Source organism: Microtus oregoni, unplaced genomic scaffold (genome assembly GCF_018167655.1).
Source record: "Microtus oregoni isolate MIOR12 unplaced genomic scaffold, Mior012 000013F_ref0000133, whole genome shotgun sequence".
Lineage (NCBI taxonomy): Eukaryota > Metazoa > Chordata > Mammalia > Rodentia > Cricetidae > Microtus > Microtus oregoni.
This window is the reverse complement of record NW_024543072.1, coordinates 37,560,072-37,583,039: the sequence shown is the minus strand read 5'-3', so window position 1 is coordinate 37,583,039 and position 22,968 is coordinate 37,560,072. Positions and strand designations below refer to the sequence as shown.

The 22,968-nt window shown below is 42.7% G+C and overlaps 2 protein-coding genes across 3 annotated transcripts in view; both read left to right on the top strand.

Annotated features, from left to right (window-relative positions):
- The window catches only part of Ankrd45 (ankyrin repeat domain 45), a 30,031-nt gene extending 24,600 nt beyond the window's left edge, over positions 1 to 5,431 (top strand). For both annotated transcript variants that reach the window (XM_041662731.1, XM_041662730.1), the window contains exon 6: positions 1,907 to 5,431. In XM_041662731.1, coding sequence (XP_041518665.1) covers positions 1,907 to 1,938 — 32 coding nt within the window. In that variant the 3' untranslated portion in view covers positions 1,939 to 5,431. The remainder of the gene's footprint in view (positions 1 to 1,906) is intronic.
- A 3,762-nt stretch (positions 5,432 to 9,193) lies between these two features.
- Positions 9,194 to 22,968, top strand: part of Slc9c2 (solute carrier family 9 member C2 (putative)) — a 58,700-nt gene continuing 44,925 nt past the window's right edge. Inside the window, exons 1-6 of the mRNA XM_041662448.1 lie at positions 9,194 to 9,329; positions 11,461 to 11,561; positions 13,222 to 13,350; positions 14,534 to 14,699; positions 18,720 to 18,836; positions 20,021 to 20,182. Coding sequence (XP_041518382.1) covers positions 9,194 to 9,329; positions 11,461 to 11,561; positions 13,222 to 13,350; positions 14,534 to 14,699; positions 18,720 to 18,836; positions 20,021 to 20,182 — 811 coding nt within the window. The remainder of the gene's footprint in view (positions 9,330 to 11,460; positions 11,562 to 13,221; positions 13,351 to 14,533; positions 14,700 to 18,719; positions 18,837 to 20,020; positions 20,183 to 22,968) is intronic.

The following is a 22,968-nucleotide window of genomic DNA, read 5'->3' as shown; positions in this document are numbered from 1 at the left end:
TGACATCATACTCTTATTTGAATTTCCCTGATCACTATTAATTATAGACATCTTTTCATGTGCTTATTGGTCATTTGTATGATTATTCTGGAGAACTATTAATTTTGATTCCTCTAAAATTTAAAAGTAAAGTATCTTGTTATAACAGTTCTTTATATATTCTGGATACAAGTCTAATATCAGAAATGACTCTGAGCTGGACATGGTGACAAATGCCTGCAATCTCAGCCCTGGGAAGGCCGAGGCAAGAGGATCACGAGTTTGAGGTCACCTTAGGCTATTCACTACCCATTGTTGACAAATACACTTTGTTCCTGTGTTCCCTGAGAGCTGAAGGAAGGACGGGTATGGAAGAAGAGCTGGGGCCAGGAATATAAAGAAGGGGTTCGTCTTGTTGGTCTCTCATTCAAGTCAGTTGCTGGAGAGACAATGTTTTAAATGTCAAAAGAGACTTCGTGGAAGTTTCCAGAACTTCTCCAGAGACACACTTGGACAGCCCAGAATAATTAGGAAAAAGGCACAAATTGGCTAACTGCCCTCGTCTGTGAGGGCATTTTCTTGAGTTAGCAAAAGGCTCTAAGTAGAATTATTTCCATCCTGTGAAAGAAGGAAGAAACTGGCCATCGAGGCAGGCACATCCAAACTGCAGCTGAAGATGAAAGAGTGAGATTAAATTCCAGGCTCCAGCCCCCAATAGGAATGTGGGTGGCACTTGTCTGGGTTACGGCTCAGTTAACGAACAGCTTTGCCACAACCTGAGCCAACGATACCCTGTCCACTCAGTGTAATGTGTGGTGCTGTGAGGTAACAGAGCCCGGGGTTCTGCGGACAGCTGTCCACTCCTCTTGTGCCTTGATCGATGTAATGAGATGGCGCTGTCTGACTGGGTGAGCATGTCTTCATTTTCTTGGTTGTATCTTTTAAAGCCCCAAAGCTTAGTCTTTCGGTGTCGTAGCTGAGATACATTGCTTAGTCCAAGGTTATCAAGATGTAAACTAATGATTTTCTCTTGGAGTTTTATAGTTTTTGCATTTAGTCCTCTGATAAAGTTTGAGGTTTCTTTCTTCCTTCCTTCCTTCCTTTCTTTTTTCTTGTACATAGAATGGGTTGGAATTCAACTTCACTTTTGTGTGTGTGTGTGTGTGTGTGTGTGTGTGTGTGTGGCATTTATTACCTAAGCCTTTTGTGTTTGTCAAGATGGCTTGTAGATTTTAAGAGGTTGAGACAATTAGGCTAGTATAGGTGGTAAAGGGGCTCACCCTTGCCATCTATATAACTAATATATACTGAGCAGGTGGCTGGCACTCTCCTAGGTACCTTGAAGGGAGAACAGAGTCTTTAGAGTGCCCCCCCCCCGACCTCTTAAGCAGTTGCTTCTGTAGATTGTGAGAAAAGCGTGTATACCCAGGAAGGTGAACTTTAGAGAAGGCCAAAGGAACATAGAGAAAGTTCCCTGAAGCAGCAGGAATTGTCGTGAAGCCAGGGTAGAGTTTGACAGTTTTAGAGTGGACACACAGGCTGCCCATATCGGGTTCAGATTAGAGAGTAAGGGAGTGGAGAGCTCCCATCTGGCTGGCTGTAGTCCTTTTGTCAAGGCAGGGCAGGAAAATAGGGCCAGAGTTAGCTTGTGATCGTTTTACTAAGACTACTGGAAGTTATCAGACAGCTTTCAGCTGAGAAGCACCAGGAAAAACGGGGACATGAAAAGTGTGTCCTTGTGGCTTTTAGCACCACAGGAGAGCCGGAGACTGTTGGAACTGATGTACCCAAGTGCCAGGGTTTAATTAATGGCTGATTCAGGCTAGGATATACTGATGTATTCCATGTCCACTGTTTGAAAAACTGGCTTCATCGTGTTCCATATCTCAAGCTAATCAAATGTCATTTTAAAATGTGCTTCTTTCAGGGCAAGTAAAAAGCGCCAAATCGATAATCTAAGCCGTGATCAGCAAAGAAGTCAAGATTGCGCCTTCTACAGACCCCACATGGTGTAGACAGCCATGTTATTTCCCAGTGTTAGATAAGACAAAACCGTTCCTGCCAGCCAAATTCAAGAAATAGACTCAGGTCTTGCAGAAATGTTTGGGTACAAATTCGGTCACCCTGACCTTGTGGCAGGCTGTTCAGAACACTCATACCTGGCTCAGAGGCTGGGCCTCTGTTCCCCCAAACACATCTCCTCACGAGTCCTCCAAGCATGGCTCCTCATGAGTTCCTGTGTTCCTTCAGAAGAGCTGAGCAAGGATTTAAAGCCACACGGAAAAGCTAATAATTTTCTATGTAACCGAGGCAAGAAATTTCCAGTAGACTAGGGAAATCCATTTTTTTAAATGATGCACTAGGCCGTTTCTAAAGGATTCTCAAAATACTAGGAACTGTTTGGGGCAGGGTCCTCTAGTGTTGGCTGCTACTTTTTATGTCTGAATTAAAATTCACCTGGAAGGTGGAGACAGTTTCTGAGAGAAGTCCACTGTTACCTTTAATATCCCTAATGAACACAAATCTGCCTAGCTTCCCTCCCCCAGGAGGTTTGGTAATACAGATATTGTAATTGGCACCATGCCACTTCCTGCCATTCTCTTTCATATTGCCCAGGTTTTAAAGGTCATGGTTACCCAAAAGGTCTTTGGAAAGCCCTTTTCTAGTCAAGTTAAGCATGACCCTAAACTTCCTATTCCTTTGTGACTCTCTGGGAAAGTTTTTTATAGAAAATAAAATGTAAAAAAGAGGAGAAAGAGAGAATAGTCCCCGTTCTTACCACTTCCTCCTCTTTGCCTTGCTATGCAAACTATTTTCCCTTCAGAGGAGAAAGAAAACAGAAGCCTTTCACTAACACTGGCCAGGCCTTGTTCTCTTGGCCATGGCATTGAGATAATCTTGATTTAAATATGTCCCCAAGTCTCACTTTTGAGATCTTTTCACTCCATGAGCGATTTCTATTCAGCTCCCTTCAGCAGAAGCACTAATGTTAGCCCATCCGTGAGACACCCCAAGTGTTCGCTGCTGGCAGCAGCAGGAGGACCTGTGTTTGTCCTTTCAATGCGTGTATTCCGGGACACTCTGTGCACAGCGCTGGCGTCATTGGGAAGAGGCCAGGTGCCCTTCTTTGTTGCTGTTATTTTCATTCAAAGCCACCTTTTCTGAGCCTTGACCATGAAGGCAGCAGTGCTTTTCCAGGCCTGTGCTCCCTGTGAGTAGGAAGGGAGACCCGTAAGCCACCTTTATTCCCAGGGAAGAAAGGAACATTTTTACCATCTACTAGAATAACCTCTCTCTCCCTCTTTTGTCTTGCAATCTTTGTCCTCAAACATTTTATAGCCTTTGATACACTTGCTCACACTGTATTTTTACAATCCCTTGCATTGGCACCTTTATACCAACACCCCAACTTTCTTATAATCTACTTTTCTAACTCCCCTCTAGCGTCTCTTCTTCTAGGCCCTCGCTGTCAGAAACTCTCAGAATTGAATTCTGATTCTTGGCGGGACAATTTTTTCTTCACCCCGTGACTGTCCCGCTCTCCTGTATTTTAGAGATCTAACCCTTCCTTCCTTCTTTGGGGGCACTTCTGTTGCCAGAGCCTCATTCTGTGCTCAGTGTAACTATTAACATGCTTGTCTCGCCATGTGGATGAGCAATGATCTTTCTGAAAGATTTTTTTTTCTCTTTGTCATACCTAAAGAGCTTGTACAATAGTAAGTTATTAACTAAAAGTTGAATTGATTCACCTTACTCCCCGTACCTAACATTACCTAGTACTCCTAGAACTCATTAAATCTCCATTCATTTATAGAGCCTGATTGCATTATAGAAATGATAGCAACCTTATCTTACGCTGTGTCGGTGCACTATTGCAATACCCACTCCCCCAACAGACAAGCCATACCCACATCGAACCTTGCGGGTCTATGTCCACCTTCCCTCAGCTTTGTATTTCTTGAACTGTCATCTCATTGTCATGGCCTAGTGATTTCCAAGAGGTTCTTGGATCTTATTTTAGAGATTCCTTTGATGTGGAGCTCTGAACACTTGTTTATATCTGTGGATCTATAACTTCTGTTTTGCGAAAGACGATATCAATTATTACCTATTGTTGCACTGACTTATAGCTAGATTAATAGATTTCAATGCACTTATGCTGTGAGTTTGATGTTATTCATTAGCTGCATGGTGTCTTCTGAACTTGCATAGGGTAGTTATGTTTTTAAAAGCTCATGTTAACAATTCAGGAATGCCTCCATAGTATTCAAAAGGTAGTCAAAGGCTAATTCAGTGTTATAATTAGTTCTAGATGGTAGTTCTTTAGGTTTATGTTTCGTTGATCATAAAAAATGTAAAAATATAAAGGTAGGATATTAATATAACATTATTAAAATAGCAAGTTCTGTCCCTTATCAAAAGATGTAACAAAAGATGTTTTAACAGCAAAAAAAGAGGAGAAAGAAAACAAGGAAGCCTTTTAGTAACACTCGCCAGGCCATGTTCTCTTGGTCACGGCATTGAGATAATCTTAGTGTAAATGTGTCCCCAAATCTCACTTTTGAGATCTTTTCACTCTGTGAGCATTTCCCATTCAGCAGAAGCACTGATGCTAGTCTATCTGCGAGACACCCTGAGCGTTCACTGCTGGCAGAAGGAGATCTGTTTTGGGCCCTTTTAATGTGTGTTTTCCAGGACACTCTGTGCATCCCAGCACTGGCGTCATTGGGAAGAGGCCAGGTGCCCTTCTTTGTTGCAGCTATTTTCATTCTAAGCCACACTTAGGCTTAGATGATGCAGAGGACTTTATGTGAGATTTACTTTTCTCATTTTACCACAGATGATAAAACTTTATCATACACCAGTATGGTTGTAGTATCTAATCTTTGACAACTACTGCACTCGACCAGTGGAGGCCGACTGATATTTATTTTAGCAGAAAATCCCTTGTAAAAAGGCTGACAGTTACCCAGTATTTGTCTAATATGCAGCGGATTATACTGTCCAAGATCACCTAGTCTCCCATTTCACATACTCCTCTCGCTGTGTGGTCCTGTCATTCCTAGTGTAGAAATAGGAATCTCTGAGCTGTCTTGAATCTGGGGAGCCCATGACTACAGTTGAAAGTGATTCTGTGTCTTTTCCAATGCTACGTTATAAGAGGTGATGTGGCTTCTGCCTCAATCTCTTAAGATACCGGTAACCTTAGAAACCGGCCTGTGAGAAGACCAACAAGGAAAGGTCTCTCAAAGATTCACAAGCTTGCAGCTCTGACTCCTTCTCCACCCATCTAACTGCTGCTGCCAGCCTGCCTGACTAGGAGTGAAGTCATCATGAAAGTGGATTCTCCAATCAAGCCACTATTGGATGCTGTATGGAGCGGAGGCAACATTCTCTGCTGACTCCTCTCAGAATCACGGACTTCTGAGATAAATAAATGTTTCGTTTTAAGTCACCCAGTTTTATATTTATTGGTTACACAGTAAAATATAACACACACGTTGAAACTCAGAAATGTCAGGTGACATAACAAAGCCTAGAATCTGTGGCTTTGGTTTTGAAAGTGGATGGTGGGTTGAAGCTGCAAAAGTCTAGCGGGGAGCATGAGTGACAGCCTCCAGGACTGAAGTACAGCCCGATCAGAGCCTTCAGATCCTCTGTGAGGCTACTAGAGGGGGCTAATGAGAAAGGGGAATGTCCCTGCAGGCTAGAGAAAAAGGCTCTTGTTATGAGGCCACAGGAAGGTGGTTTTTTTTTGTTTTTTGTTTTTTTTTTTTTATGATGTTAAATAATGGCCCAAAGATTCAGTGAGTATGTCCCAACTTGGTCCCAGTGCCACCTTGCCTTTTCTAAAGTGTGAGGGGAAGGATCTGAGCTGAAGAAAGGAACCCACCAACTTTCAAGTAAATAAATGTGCCAGTAGCTACTGGGTTTGAAATGGAAGTTACTCTTCATTTTCCAGCCTTTCTAGGTGACAAAAGTTATTAACCCAAGAAGTGATTTCTGGGAAAAGATAAAACCCAGGGCAGAACTACAGGGGCATCTGTTAAGAAATCGGAAACACCTCAGATGGTACCTCGGGGTTCTTAGATAATTGGTTTTTTCCCCCCTATGACCGGGAAGATGGTTTCCAGGTATCCTGGGATAGTCACCGCGACTCTACCCAGATGGTGATGGAACTGCCACGTCCATTCCCTTTCTCAGCAGTGGCATATGCCAGCCCAAGGACCTGTCTGACCCACCTGTCTGCAGTCCCATGTCCACCCTTGACCAAATCAACTTATTGGCAGATGGAAAGCTATGAGTGACTCATCTGTATTACAGGCCTGTCTCAGTCACATAGCATAGTCCGTTGTCAGAAGACACGAGGGGGAAAGCACACTTTAGCCTCTGGGCTCTCCAGGGCTATCAACACCTACTTCTGCTGGCTTTACTCAGAATGGTGAAATATAAAATGTATTTATTATTTTGAGACAGGGTTTCTCTGTGTATCCCTGGCTGTCCTGGAACTTGCTCTGTAGACCAGGCTGACCTCGAACTTGGAGATCTGCCTGGACACTGCTTTCCAATTGCAAAATATAAATGTATTATTGCTTTTGAAAAGGTTCTCCACCAGGGTGGTTATAATGAAGAGTAGCCCCATCATCCTTGCAGCTTAGTTAGGTGCCCTCTGACTTTCAGAACCATGTTAAATATACATTTTGTCCAAGTTTCTTGAGGTACGTGGACTTGGAGAACCTGAGTCTTGAAACTTAAAACTACAAGAGTTGTAGTTACAAGGTTTGGGAGAACCAAGAGAGCTTGGGGGCAGGGGAATCACAACGGGGAAACAGGAGCTAAACCCAGCAGGGAAGGGCATAGTTTAAAATGACCTGAGGCAGTGCAGCCTCAGTGGCGCCAAAGTGACAACCAACAATGGAAAGTGAAAGCGAGGGCTAGCCTGGTGAGGTGAGCATCACGTGAGGGAAAACCACACATCGATACAAAGAAAGTTGCAGAGATCATTTTAGGGTGGCATGGATGTATTAGTTGTAATTCAGGGGCAGATATAGAACTTCTGACTGAAATTCAGTCTCTAAGAATCGAGACATCCTTCAGAGCTTCTTTACCACAGAAGTGATGCAGATGACGGATTCAGCCAGCTTCCTGTGTGATGCTCCCCTTGGCGCTCTCTGGAAGAGCACACACAGCAACCTTGATTAGTAAGGAACAGAAAGAAAAAGAGTTCCCTGCACACAGTGTAACTCTTCCACAGCAGCAAACTGCAAGTTGATGACTAGCATTCACCGAAGAAATATTTAACAGTGTTTGTTTGTAGCGATTTAGATTCACATACTAGGCATCAAGAATTTGTTGAAGAATACATCCTCAGGAGAGTGGGTGACATTGTCCCTTCAAGTGAAGAACTGAAATTCAGTGATGAGTTGAATGGAGAAAAATGAGGACGTTAGTAAATAGAAGAGGAAGAAAAGGAAAATGGTAAATAAGAATGAATCAGGGGGTCTGGGTAGGGGAAGAAGTCTAAAGGGACCAGAAGGGTGATGGGTGGGTAAGATGGATACAACGTGAAGGCAGAAAGTGGGGAGTAGGGATGTGGGAGGATAGTGAGAGGCACAAATGTGAGCAATATACATATGTACTAAGATGTTACAATGAACCCCACCCATTATTTTGTGTGCCAGCTAAGAGCTAATTTCAGAAATGAGCGAGAAGGCAGTAGTGTTGAAGGGGATCAGGGCTGAGCTGGAAAGAATTGGCATAAGAAAAACATCACGTGAGTTTTTAAAACCCCAGAGGTTCTGTCTATGTGGCTGTCTTTGCCCCCCTCTTCTGTTATGTCAGGCAAAGGAAATCAGTTAAAAACAGTTGTTGGTGCGGATTACAATGTGGCCATTAAAAGCCTGCTTCTCTGCAACTCCATAACTCCTTTGGGATTGGAGGTGGGAATCATGAGTGCAGCCAATCAGAACAAAATCAGGTTGGCAGGAAACCAATGGGAGGTCAGCATGGAAACAGCGTTGGCTTTGGTATCAGTTGGTGGTACTGGCCCTGGCAAACAGAGGCAGAGCTGAGCCCAACTGAGCCCTGTTCTTTGAGATTTTGAAAGGCTACAGTTTGATGTCAACTCTGAGCCATTTTAGGCTTGGAAGAACACACCTCTGGGAAAGAACTTGATTTTAAGGTCATTCACATGGGGATGAGGGCTTGGAGAGAAGGACCCGACTAGCTGCTTGAGGGTTGGGAGTAACTTAAAGATGTAGTGACCATTTCCTTCTTTACTTTAGAATCTTTGTGAGTGGTAGCAAATGAGTATAAAACGGGGCAAAAGATGAAGGCTATTCTTGAGATGACTTCAGGAATCTTCAGGAGCTCTTAGATTAAGGCTCGCTATAAGGGAAACAGACGAAGCCAAATCCTTCTCAGGACTGTCAGATCATTATGCCTGCTATGTCTTACACAGGACACCAGTTCAGTGGGGGCCATTAGGAACGGTATCCTGCCTGTTGTTGACATGACAAGCCACTGCCTGTGGTCAGGCTTCATGGCCTGGAGCAAGAACTGCCTTTTCTACCGCAGTCAAAGATTTCACACAATCAAACCTCAACCTCCGTCTTTTTAGTTTTTTAAAAAATATTGTTTATCCTTGTCTTCCCTCCCAACTTTAGCTGACGTGATGCCACTTACATTGCCTCTCATTTGCTGAGAGAGGAGCAATACGTTTTGAAGCTGAAGTAGCCAAGTGGCATTCCAGAGTGGCTTGTACTCACAGAGAATGAGGAGCGTGGCGTTTGTCCTTGCTCCTTCCCCCTCAGAGAGTTCACTTGCCAGTGTTTATGGTGAACCTGGCTTGTGCTGTGAACCATGTTTACGGCCTTAATGAAAGTCAAAGACTCAGTCTTGGCCTTTGAGAGACTTACAGCTCCAAGCAAGCACATGATCAGGTCACCACCAAAAGAGTCCAGTCCAGTCCCGACCCACTCCTTCCCATGTGTAGGTAGCATGATGATGAAGGAACACAAATGCTGCTGCTAGTTCCCTCTAAATGAAGGCAAGTGAGGGCATAAATGTGCTCATATCTGAGTGTGCTACCCCCTCAGTATGTGGAACGTGAATAAACTGAACCCTAGTAGGACTCATGCCTCTTCCCCCTCTTATTTTTCCCATTTTACAGCAGGGTAGTCTGCCATAAGTGCAATTTACTTCTGGAAAAGCAATGCCAAGCAACAATTTTTCTTTCTGGGCAGCAAAAGATGACAGCAAGCCTGACTTGCTCTGTGGGAGACCAGCCGATTACTTTGTGGTCCAGAAGCATTTCACAATCATCATAAGTGCCATTATTGTTTTGGGAGGTAAGTCGTCATGCGGAACTCCTCTGTCATTAGAGACTTTTCTCACCATAGCAGGAGGTCACAGCTACGTTACAAGAGTAGCCAAGGAAACCTTAAGCTGACGGTGGAGACTGTCAGGCCAGCTTCATTCAGTTTCTAAGGAGCACTTGTGTATAGCCCTTTATTCAGTAACACTAGCTGGACACGGGAAGGGGGTGGTACATTAAAGAGACCAAGACAGTCCTTGCCATTACGGAACTTTCTCATGGGGGAGACAGGCAAACAAATATCCATGAGGCAATGTGTTGAGTGTTGACATAAAGATATTGCCAGGATTCTCTACTAATAAGGAAGAAGGAGATCCTGATGCTGCCTGCATGACCAGGCCGACCCTGATAAAACATCTGAAAGGAGGGGAGACTGCTTGGCAAACAGACAAAGAGGACACAATTTGCATAGTTGATGTCATATTATGGCTTTTAAAAAAGCATTTCATTTTATTATAGGTGTAGGAATGTTTTGCTTGCACACATGTCTATGTACCATGTGCATGCCGTGCCTACAGAGGCCACAAGAGAGCAGTAGAGTCCCTAAAACTATGTAGTTATGGCTGTTTGTGAGTTGCCAAGGATGCTAGTGCTGGGAACCGAACCTGGGTCCTCTGGAAGATCAGCAAGTGTTCTTAACCACTGAGCAATCCCTCCAGCCCCTATTTTGACTTTTGATGGGATTTTTCTTTACTCCACCCACTTTTCCTGCCTAGAAGAAAATTGGAGAGGACTTTGTAAACAAAGGCCTCCTAAATATTGATTAAGAATCCAGCAGGTGTAGTGAATAGTATTCCTACATGAATACCAGATGAAGTAGCCTACTCAATAACACAGGTGCCTTATTCCACAGTTAACTTCTGTGATGAAAGTTTCTAGGTCTCTGTAAAAGAATATTTACTTAGGAAAAACACCACCTGCTCCAAAACCTTTTCTGGAGTCAGGAGGATGAGATCATCTAGGACCAAATAATGAGACAAATATGTACAAAGAGCATCTTCATTTTAGGGTTTATTAGGGAGTGAATTGCTTTGTCTAGAGATTTTAATATAATATCTAAGGACTTTGGTTCCTTTGATACCCACAATGGCCTGGTGACCGTGAGCTTTGCTGACTCTAGATACACTCTGAGGATGTAACGGTTAAGTGGCCAGCATCAAGGGCATTGCAGAAACAGCGGTAATACCATCACTTTACCTAAACTTAAGCATAAGAAGTATTCAATAATTATTTACTGATTTGGTTCAACTTCAAGCTGGGAGGCAGGATGCAAGAAGCTGAACTGTCAGTGGGTCTTGCTTTATGCACAGATGCATAGGATTATAGTCTGTCTCCTGTCTCTAGGGGAAAGAACAGACAGAATAGACTTACAGGCAGCAAGACAGTGGCAAGTCCTGTGAAGAAGGTGTTCCTTGTGCCGCAGTCAGTTTCACGTATCTCTGTCTTCCAGGAAAATTCTGGTGTATGTGTATTTTTAGCATAGGATGAATGGTTATTAACATAAAATGAAGTACATGGATACTAAGTCCAGCCTTTTGATTAATTGTCACCAACAAACCCCTTGGTAAGATGCCTATAGAGCGACCCTAACACGTTTCTGGGCAAGCACGTGTAAGGCTTGTGAAACCTCAGCATTTTTCATATTATTCTGTCAGCGGTGCCTAATTATGTGTATCTGACACTTAACAAATTGTATTTGTGGGCCAGCCAGGTGATTTCAGGGGTTAAAAGCACTTCCCACACAAGCATGTCTACGTGAGTTCAATCCCCAGAACCCACATAAGGTGGAGGGCGAGAACCGGTTCAACAAGTGTGCGCGCAGAGAGAATTTCCTAAACCCAAATAGCATTTGTACTAATTATTAACTATTCACACACACTATGACTCAGAAGTTGAAAATTAAATAGCTAGACTAACAATTAATTACATCATTTTGAAAATATAAATAATCATTTTTCTCTTTCAATAAGGTTTATTTTTAATTGACATGCTATATATATATATAGTGGTAGGTTACAGTACAACTGGACATAGGCATATAATGCATAATGATCAAATAGGATAATTACTATTTTGAAATTATAACTTGTATTTTTATTTTTTAGGGTTTTCAAAGATGCTTTTAAAGAATTCCGAGGTCTTTGTCTTGATGATTCTCTCTGTGTCAGGATTTGTGACAGGGCAGCTGGCTTACCATTTTGTCGAGGTACTCTATACCTACTAAGTTATACTAAGTTAGAGGTTGAGCACCTCAAACAAGACCCACTCCAAATGTGTAAGTTTTTTCTCTTCTGCAGTCCTGGGACTCAAACCCAGGGCTTCATGCATGCATGCCAGACTACCATGTGGGTGTTGGGAACTTCACCTGGTCCTTGGCAAGAGCAGCAAGTGCTCTTAACCATTAAGCCATCTTGCCATCCCCTGCAGCAGTTATTTCATGATAAAACATAATTGCCCCTTTCTCTCAGATCAGATATAAAGCACGCATTATACACAATATAGCCACAAGAAAATATTCCTCCTTTTTTTTTTAACTTATTAATGCCTGGCCTTAACAGCGATGCAATGTACATTAATAGGTTGTCTCCATTCAATGTTTTATCTTTTGAGATGGAAATAACACCTGCAGCACCTTTATCTAGGTCTGCAGAAGCCTGTCACCCTCCTGAAGTTCCTCCGCTCCCACTAGCCAACACCATTTGAGTGCCTACCGTGTGTTTTATACTCAACTCATTAATCCTTGAGTTTAACTCACTCATTCTTGCAGGAACTCGATGGCAGTACACTCTCCAGCCCTCTGCAGATGGAGGCACAGAGAAATTAGACAATGCAGTTGTTAGATTGGAACATTTACAGCACTCCCACAACTGTTGTTTTTATTACTTATGTACAACTTCCATCATCCATGCCTTATATAACTGATTATACCACCATCTAAACATCAGATTTCTCTGCTGACTAACTGGAATGTTTTTTTTTTTTTCAATTCCAAGCAGATAACTGCAAAGCCACAAATATCCGTGTGAGAACATATAATAGATATATTAAAATAAATACCTAATAGCTTAATATTTTTTCTTGGAATTTCATAGTATTATCTCAGGTAACATCAGTGGTAAGGGATATTATATCATTTTTGGAAGGACCACCTTTAAATTTTAAGTCATGTTCATGTAACATATTTCAGGGAAGATCAGTTTAAAAGCAGGAAAGAGTGGAAAAGGAAGGGCTGGCGAGATGACTCAGTGGTTATGAGCACTTGTTACTCTTGCAGAGGATCTGGGTTTGGTTCCCAGCACACACTCATAACAGCTCATAACCCTCTATAATTTTAGTTCTAAGGGATCTGACACCCAACCCTGGCCTCCTGGGCCACTGTATGCATGTACACAAATGTAGCAAAAACATTCATATACATAAAAATAAAACAAACAAACAAATGAACCAACAATATTCCAGAAGGAGGAAAGATGATTTTCGGCTCATGGTTTCACGATTTTCAGTCGTTTGTTGTTTGGCTTCATGTCTGTGGTATGTGGGGAGATGGATGGGTCATCATCATGGCAGAAAGAGCTAAAAAGGCCGGGGTCAGGACAGTATACGCCCTAGAACGCCACATCTGTGACTTTCTTTCCTGCAGCGTCCATACCCTAAAAGCCCAAGGATGAAATTAGCATCCTCATGATCCAAACACCTCTCAATAGCGCCACCTGCTGGAACAAAGTCCTCAAAACACGAATCTTTTCGGGCGGTGACGGTGGGGGTGACGGTGTGGGGGGGCGGTGTGGGGGAGGCGGAGGCGGAGGGGCACACTTTAAAACCACCACAAGCAACAGACTAATTTTTCCATGCATTTGTTCCTTTAGGTGCACCAAATTGTTTACCCTCTTCTAAAAACACCAAGTTTTTCACTTTATTGTTATTTTTTACCTTTAATTGTATTTGTGGCTGCTTTGGACGTGGACTTTTATATAGTAAAGAATGTGTTATGGCAGGTAAGAAAACACTTTAAATTAGTGCTCTGTAGAACTAATTTAAAAGAGTTGAGGGGCAGGCTGTGTGTGTGTGTGTGGGGGGGGTGGAATTAGTGTTTGCTGAGGGACTGCTACATTGGGATCTGAGTAAACAACATGTTAGATTTGCCCATAAGTGAACGGAAGCTCATAAGTCACAAGAGGGTCTGGAAATATTTGGGTCTGGGTGCTGGTCCTAACCTGGTTTCATCATGACGGTGTCTTCTTTTAATTGCTGGGACTTTATTTATCATATCTTCTTTTCTGTAATTACATTCCTTTCACGATTTTATTTGTGTTTTTAGAGAACGTTTTCCCTATTTTAGTTTAATTCTGCTCTTTCTAGCATATTGAATTAAAATTAGTTGATTTGTGGCATTTTTATGGTGTTTTGCATGTTCAATGTTTATTTTTTCACCTTTTACCCAATCTCATGTTTTGATGTTTCGTGTTTTCATTATTATTCAATTCTAACTTTTAAATGCTTTTCGAGGGGGGGTACATTTATTCTCTTTTTAGTTATGTAGCTTTGGCTGGGTTGGAACTCACCGTGTAGAGCAAACCAGTCTTGAATTTACGTTCTGCCTGTTAGGCTTAAGGGCATGTAACCATGTCTACAGGGTGTGAATCTGTGGTGTGTTGATTTAGAGTCCTCTGGGTATACCTTTGGGCACCCTCAAACTCTATACAATTCTATGCCAGTTAAAAATAATAAAGTAATGGCTAGAGACATGGCTCAGTAGTTAAGACACTGACTGTCTTCCAGAGGACTTGTGTTTGGTTCCCAGCACCCACATGGCAGCTCACGACCATCTGTAACATCATTTCCAAGGGATCTGATGCCCTTTTCTGGCCTCCCTGGGCACCAGGTAGGCAGGTTGTACACATGCTACTGATATACAAATAGGTAGGACACATAACATTAAAAAAAAAGAAAGGAAGGAAGAAAAAAGAAGAAACAAAGTTAAAAAGAATAAAATGGTGAACATGACCAAAATACATCGTATGCATGCATGACATCCTCAGAGAATAAATAAAATTTTACATTATTAAAAATAATAAAGTAACAAATATCTGTACCCCAGGATATGGTTTTTCATTGCGGGTAAATGCAGTCTTGTTATATTTGGGTAGATGTGACCCTGTGTGATGAACTGGTTCACAGGTTTTGCTGACGGGAGTGATTAGCTTTGGGATAGCGTTTGTCACCATTGCGTATGTGGTTCTGAAATTCAACGAAGACTCGTGGGATCTGCAGTGCTGTTTACTCTTCACCATCACACTGTGCATAATAGACCCTCTCCATTCCGTCAACTCGCTAAAAACGATTGGTACGTCCGTTCTTTTCTCTCGCTCCTCTTTTCTCTCGCTCCACAGATGTGAGGATACCTTGTTATTCCCCCATGTCAGGTTCCTTTTTCTCACCTGGCAGAAGTGAGGATACGTTGTTTCTTTTGGATTGTAGTGTCTTCTTCAGAGTAGGGATTAGTGCTTTGTTTTCTCAAGGACAGATGACCGACTTAAAGGCAACACAGATAAGACAGTCCCTGGAGACAAACCTAAATATTAATCCATTCACAGTTTCTGAGTAAGCTGGTATTTACCCTGTCATTCCGAGGTCATGTCGAAGCATTCCATTACTTCACATCCAGATTGAAAACTGGAAAACAGATTCCTCTTCAAACAAAATAGATATACTACCTTAGGAATAACAACAATGATGATGATGGCGATAGCATCTCAGCTACATATTTTCAGTTATTGTTGTTTCAAAACCCCAAGGTAAAAGAACATTAGACAGGTCCAGTTGTCTCTGTAATCATAATGATGATAATATGTCACTTATTGTGATCAGTTTGGGTTTTTAATTCAGTGGTTTATATTAAGTGGTTGCTTTTATTTATCTTCTTTCTTGAGACAGGGTTTTACTATGTAGCTTTGGCTTACCCAAAGGTCACTATATAAACCAGGCTGGCTTTGAACTCAGAGATCCACCTGCCTCTGCCTCCTGAGTGTAGCCTATCAGCTGCTTTTAAAATAGGTGGGTGTATAGGAAAGTAAACTAAAAAATATGTAAAATTAAAAAAAAAATGAAGGAAGGCAATTGAGCAAGCCAGAGGGATCAAGCAGCAGGCAGCACTTCTCCATGGCCTCCTGCTTCTGGGTTCCTGCCCTGTTTGAGTTCGTGCCCTGAATTCCCTCAATGAGGGAAGCCAAGTGAGCTCTTTCCTACCCTTGTTGCTTGTGGTTGTCGTGTTTATCACAGCAAGAGAAACCAGACCAGGGCAGGAGCTTTAAATCAATGCGTGTTTACACATGACAAACACGGCATATCAGGCTTTCCCTTCGTCTGTTTTTAAAAAGAGGGCCTAGAAACCAAACCCTGTGTATGTTAGACGATAACTCTACCCCTTAGCTAGATCTCCAGCCCAGTTTGGTCCAGTTTAGTTTTGGAGATCTGGTTTATTGGTATACCACTGAACATGGGCAATACAAGAGGCTCAATCAAAACTTCTAGAGACACAGACTCTGCAAAGAAAGGCCAGTGAACTTGAAGACACAGCAATGGGGACAATCCAGAAGGAATGTGAAAGACAGACTGGGAAAAACTGAGCTTTGATACGCTGTGGAACAAACACAGGCGACCCAATATATGACTCCCCAAAGGTGGCAGACCTCTTCATTTGGTGAAAACTCAAAGGTTCAAATATCTCCAAAAAAATTTCCCAAGTCCAAGAAAAACAAAATCATTCCATGGGAAATCAAAATAAAATCCTTGAAAATCAATGATTTGATTTCCCTGAACATCAGTCAGAGGTAAACGGTAAAAATATTTACTATATAATAATGACTAGAGAAACCTCCTCAGAAACACAGGGTGCAACCCAAAGACAGCACAGCAACATTTTTTAGAACCTTAGAAGAAAACTACTGTCGGGTTAGACTCAGTATCTTAAAGTAAAGATGAAATAGAGGCTTTCTCAAATACGTGGAGGCTGAATGGATTTCTCATCCACTGATTTGTACCATATAAAATGTGAAAAAAAGCCTCCAGGCAGAAAGAGAATTGTATCAGGTGGAAGTTTGGACGTGGAATCTGACCTACCCAAGCCCCTGGCAACTACTAATGTACTTTTTTTGCCTGAGGGTTTGTCTGCTCTGGACATGGTTTAAATCAAACCATACAGTGTAGTGGTTCTTCATTACTCGTGGTCTGTTCCAAGACCCTCAGCGCTTGTCTGAAACTACGGATAGGATGGAGTCCTACCTAGATATACTAGATATACATAGATATTCACATCTATGATAAGACTTACTGGATAAGTTAGCCTCATTAAAGTAACAACAATGTGTAATAACTAACCAGTAGAATTATCACAATATATAGTAATTAATTTCTTAAAAACTTATGCTTTGTTTATTTCTACAATTTTTATTTTCTGTTTTGGGACCACAGCTGACCTCAAAGGACTGAAGCGACGGAGAGTAAGATCACAGACAGGCCAGGCTATTGTACACGGCTTTCGTGTCTGACATCTTTCACTTATAAGGTTCCCAGGGTTCACTGTGCTGTGATTGGATTAGCATTTCTTTCTGTGGAGGAATAATGTCCAGCTAGAGGGGTGTACCCCTGGCATTTATGCACCCATTAGCTGATTAACACGAAACTGTTGTGAATAATATTAAACATTCATATGCAAACAACCATGTATATGTTATTGCTAGGTTATAGTTTACATCTTCCTTCCTTCCTTCCTCCCTCCCTCCTTCCCTCCCTCTCTCCCTTCCTTCCTTCCTTCCTTCCTTCCTTCTCCTCTCTCTCTCTCTCTCTCTCTCTCTCTCTCTCTCTCTCTCTCTCTCTCCTTTAGAGACAGCATTTCTCTTTGTAGTTCTGACTGTCCTGGAACTCACCCACTATGTAGACCAGGCTGGCCTCCAACTCAACAGAGATCCTTTCCCCAGTTTTGAGATTAAAGGTGTGCTACAACATCTGGATATTTTGCGCTTTTCTAAAATGAGTTTCAGCACCCACTTCAGAGCCAGGCAGACACAGTGGTTTCCCTATAATCCCAGTGTGGGGAGAGCAGAGACTATGAATCCCTGGAACAAGCTGGCACGCCAGACTAGCTGAAACAAAGAGCTCTGGGATCAGTGAGAAACCTTGCCTCTAAATATGAGGGGACAGTCATTGAGGCAGATAATTAACGTCAACCTCAGGCCCCTCAAACGTGTGTCCATGTGCACAGGTGTGAATACATATTGACAACCAGACACATGCATATGCAAACATAAAGTAAAAGGAAATGAGAAAATATCAGGGGCAGTGGGCATCTAAAGGTCGGCTTTAACTGCCAACTTTCACACTCTGGAGTCACCTGGGAAGAGAGTATCAATGTGGAATTGTCTAATAAAGTTGGTCTGTAGGCGTGTGTGTGTGTGTGATTGTCTTGATTACGAATTAATCAATATAGCAAAAACCAGGTCACTGAGGGTGCTACCATTTCCTAGGCAGGGGATATTGGACTGTGCAAGTGTACGTAAGTACTCCATACATTAGTATAGAGAGGTGGCTGAGTACAAGGAAGTGTGCATGCATTGGTTTTGATAGTGTGTGTGATGTGACTGGGTGTTCTAAATTCCCGATGTCTTGACTTCCCTGCCATGATGGACTATAACCTAGAGCTGTGAACTAGAATAAACCTTTTGTCCTATAAGTTGCTTTTTGTCAGGATATTTCTTCTTCTTCTTCTTCTTCTTCTTCTTCTTATTATTATTATTATTATTATTATTAAAAATTTCCACCTCCTCCCCTCTTCCCATTCCCCCCCCCCCCCCAGTCCAAAGAGCAGTCAGGGTTCTCTGCCCTGTGGGAAGTCCAAGGTCCTCCCCCCTCCATCCAGGTCTAGTAAGGTGAGCATCCAAACAGACTAGGCTCCCACAAAGCCAGTACATGCAGTAGGATCAAAACCCATTGCCATTGTTCTTGGTTTCTCAGTCAGCCCTCATTGTCCACCACGTTCAGAGAGTCCAGTTTGCTCACGTGCTCCATCAGTTCCAGTCCAGCTGGCCTTGGTGAGCTTGTCAGGATATTTTTTTTTTTATCACAGCAACAGAAACAAAACCAGGACAGGGTGATACAAGGGTTGCTTCTGTTGTGTTCCTTTGCAGCTGAAGAGTCAGAAGGCTTAGCACGAAAATGAAAAGTGTTGCTTGTGATTGTTTCACGGGTGCATGCCAGTTATGACTGCCTGCTTTCTGTGTTTTCCCTAGCACATACTCGCTCTTCCCTGTTCTCTACGCAAGAGCACCATCGCACCACATTCAACTCTCGCTCCTGTTCCCCTCCCCAGGCATTTCTAAGATGTACACGGACATTATCAGAGGAGAGTCGTTGATCATTTGTAGCTTCACATGCATTTTCTTTGGAATTTTCCGGGGCCATACAACTAATGTTTCCATGTTCAGGGGTAAGAGCATCGTGTTTTGTCCGTATGTTCTCTAAAATCATTCGTATTGAAATGAAAGTGCGTTCGTCTTTGCATCTTTCTCTATACATTGCTCTGGGGTCAGTTAAAAGTTAGATAACAGGAAAATAACTACCATCTTGGTACTTTAGTGATCACTTAAAACACAAAGTATACATTGTATGATAAGCGAAATGCAAACAAGAGTGTATGGGAGAGCTGGAGAGAGAAAAGGGAAGGGGAAATGATATAATTTTATAATCTCAAAGCATAAAAAAGTAATTCAAACAATAGTAATGAAACCCCTCACTTCCCTCCCCTAGCATGCCTGCACATATACATCACTACATCACTTGGCTCAGGGTGTCTCTTGAGCTAGGATCACTATGTTTCTCAGTGGACAGAAAGAGTTGACTTGGTCATAGATTTGATGCTGAAAACTTGATTCCTATAGTATTGATAGAACAACCCTAAGAATGAAAAGAGTTGGGTTTGTGTGGCTAACGATAACTGGAAGGTGGAATATATTCCCCTGACAGGTTTCTAGATGTTGTCCTGGTAGCTAGAGAAGAAAGAGAAAGTCAAGCCATATAGCATGAATGGGGGAAAGTGTCCTCTTGTTATGTGACAGCTATAGGAGAGGGGTGACAAGGCCTGAAAGCAGAAAAATTTGGGTGGAAAAGAGACATTCACAGTCCTTTTCAATGAAGGAGCCCCGGTAATTTGGGTAGACGGTTTAGAAATGATTCATTAGCATATACTAATTAAATATGAATGGATTTTGTTATATTTTTGAATATGTACACAATGTATCTCAATTATCTTCACCCTTGTTATTTTCTCTTGTCTCTTCCTCATTCCCATTAATCCTCTTTTCAACTAGCCCCTCTATTTATTGTCTTTGTGTGTGACCCAAGGAGTTTCACTGGGATTGTTGATAGGAGTGTGGGTGGAAGTTGTTTATTATCCCTGGAGAAATCATCATAAGCTGTAGACTGAACGGGAAGGCTACTCCTAAGATGGGAAGGCTGCTCCTAGACAGCCTCTTTTTCACAAGTTTGTTGGGGGCGCTCTCTTTGCTGAAGAACAGGCTCCCTGTTCACAAGCCTCAAGAGTAAACCAAAGACAAACAAGCCCCCCAGACGTTAAACTCAAGCTTTTCTTTCTCCCTTTCTTCTGTTTTTTAGAGTTACATGTCATCATTGGACTCAGCTTTGACATTTTTGGAAGCGCAATATGTGGATATTGGTGCACGAGATTCATTCGGATTATACTGACCGACCTTTTTAGCAACACACTGACTAACGTTGTTCTCTGTTTTTCTCTGGTGTACATGACTTTCTACCTCGGTAAGGCAAAGGAATGCAAACACTGTTGTTCTCCGGAAAAGCGCAGGAATCTTGGTTCTGCTCTGCTCCTTACTCCAGAAACTTCGCAACCATTCCCGCCTCTTTGCCGTTTCCCTTCTGTTTTGTCGCTTCACCTCTCTGACTAGTTATCTCCCTCCCTCTCTTAATATCCTCTTTATTGTAACTCCATATCCCTTCCTGTTTGCATCCCCACCCCTGGTTACTCTCTTACCCCTTTGAGCTCTGTTCTCTAACCCGATAGGCCGTTCCTGGTTGTCCCCTAGTAGAACATGGAGTTCCTATCTGTTCTGACTCTTGAGCAGCTCGCCTGTAAAAAAGGGGAAATTGGCGAAGAAGCTCCTGAGATCTTTCCCAGCTCGATAGCCTTCACTTAGTAAGCCGAGAAGGCTACTGAGATGCCGGCCTTTTTTCCCTCAATCTAGAAGGCAGGAAAGAAGGAGAGATCAGAGGTGCTTCTGTCCCCAGAGAAGCTTGGGGCGGGACAACTGCTGAAGTAATATAATAGAGCTCCATCCGTGCGGGCCTTCAGTCAGCTCAATCCTATAAAATTGGGACTTGGAGTGTTACAGTTACCGTGAGCCATAGTAACTATGACCAAACTGCGTTTGCTGTCACCGAGTGACTTTCAGGCAAGACCTCAGATCTCAAGAGCTCTTTACACGACTGGTTGTGGAAAAGCACTGTTTTCCCAACGGACAGATCGCCACCTAGTGGTTGCTCAGGACTGTGAGCCTGTCAAACTAGAGAAAACATTTGCAGATTTTCCCCCCCAGGAAGCTCATTTCCTTAAACTCCATTATATTTCTCCTGTGTGAAAGTTTTGTGGGTTCCTTATCTTCAAAGAAGATTCCATTCCATCTTTCCATCTCCCTACCAGACTGTGAGCCTCTGGAGCTTGAGCGCGGCTCATAGTCAGCTCTTGCTCTCAGCCAAGCTTAGAGCTTGTTAAATACCTGACAATAATTTAATACACGATGGTCGAATAAACAAATATTACTTAATTTTTGAGTAAGCAGACTCCAGATATACTTCATCAGTCAGCAACCTTGGGACATACTTAGCCCAAAGCTTGTTTCTTCATCTGTTCAAATTACCTCATTTGTACAGGGAACTGCAGGTATTAATGAAGGAAGGTTTGTGATGGGACTCGCTATGCTTGGGAGCTGGAGGTACTTAGGGGCTGATAGGAGCTCATTATGCAAATCTCCTCCTACCTTCATTTGAGTGACAGTTTATGGCGCCTAGCAAGTCTTTCTCCAACCCCCCCCCTCCCCCGCCCCATCCCAGTCCCCAGCCGCCAGAGATTAGTTTTTAAGCCTTTGCCAGCTCTCCACTGGCTGGGTTCCAGGCAGGGAGGTTCATAAACACTGGTTCCTTTCCTCTTTCTTTTAGAATGGAGATGTTTTCAGTCAACGCTTGGTGCCCCTTTAAACAGATTCAATGGACGAGAGCTGAGGGTAGAGGGGCAAGACCTGGCTGCAAACCATTTCAGCCTCATTTTCGCTTTAGAGGTTCCCCAGCCTGGACAAAGAATTCTCAAGCTGAGCTGGGGTCGTTCCTTAATTAACAGTGTGGATTCCTTATTTTCCTTCAACTGTGGGATCAAAGGGCTTGATCAGCTCAGCTCAAGTCAACGAAACCCAAACATTTGACAAAAATGTGTTCAAAATTCGGCACGAAAGAAATCAAGCTATATAAAAATCAATCAAGCAAAACTAAAAACTAGTATGTACTTATGATAAAAGCCGGAAAAAAGAGTTTGACGTTTTCCCTGTCATCACATTTGCGGAACCATTAGCTTTACTTGACTTGATTGTTTAAGTGAAATTCAGTTAGGAAAGTAGGTGAGAAAGTCTAGGGTGAAGCTGTGAATAGATAAACGAGAACAGGGAAATCTTTCCTCACTGTTAACGAGCAGCAGAACCAGTGGCTGGAGAGCAGAGGCCACAGTCACAACGGTGTCGGTGTCGTCCCAGGGGACGTGCCGAGCACTATCTTATCTAATCTAATGTTTGCAGTAGGTCTGGGAGGGGCTGCTGTTTCACGCCTTTTTTGTACGCGCACAGACTCTGGTGGAGAAAGCCATCATCTCTTTTACTTCTTGTCTGCATGCTCTTTCTTTTCCTTTCTGCCTGCTGTCACACTGGGCTCTTTGTCTATAGCCCAGCATCAATGGCATTTACGATATTCAAACATTTTCCCTACACTAGGTTTTTCAACATCTAGAGCCCACGAATTAACCTTTAGTCGGCGCGGGGGAGGGAGCATGGGGGAGGCAGAAGCTTCAGGAAGCTGTAAGTTCTGTCAGCAATTCCTGGTACAGGGAGCACAAAGTCCCTGAGGTTCTACTTCCCCACTAACCCTGGCCTTGGTGATAATGTAGGATTAGCAAACTGGGTCAAATTTGCTCTTAGCTGAAAATAGCTTTGTAAAAAAGAGCAGAATAAACTACAGGTAGCTCATGGAGATGGAGATCATATGAAGTTGAAAGCCCACAGAGTTCTGTTGGCTAGTCATTAGTTTGTATGCTAGCTCTGGCTTCTTTTACAGGGTAATCGCGGAGGGACATAGCGGTGACAGGTCCCCTACAGCTCACAAAGGTTAGGTTTTTATTATGGGGCGGCCAGTTACAGAAGAAACCTTGCTATTTCCCGACCTACAGTATTAGGCGAATTCCCTGAAGCAACTTTCTAAATGAGAAACACCACTTTCAACTTTCCTATTGTCTTTACTCAGTGCACACCAGTGTGCAGATTTCAATGCAT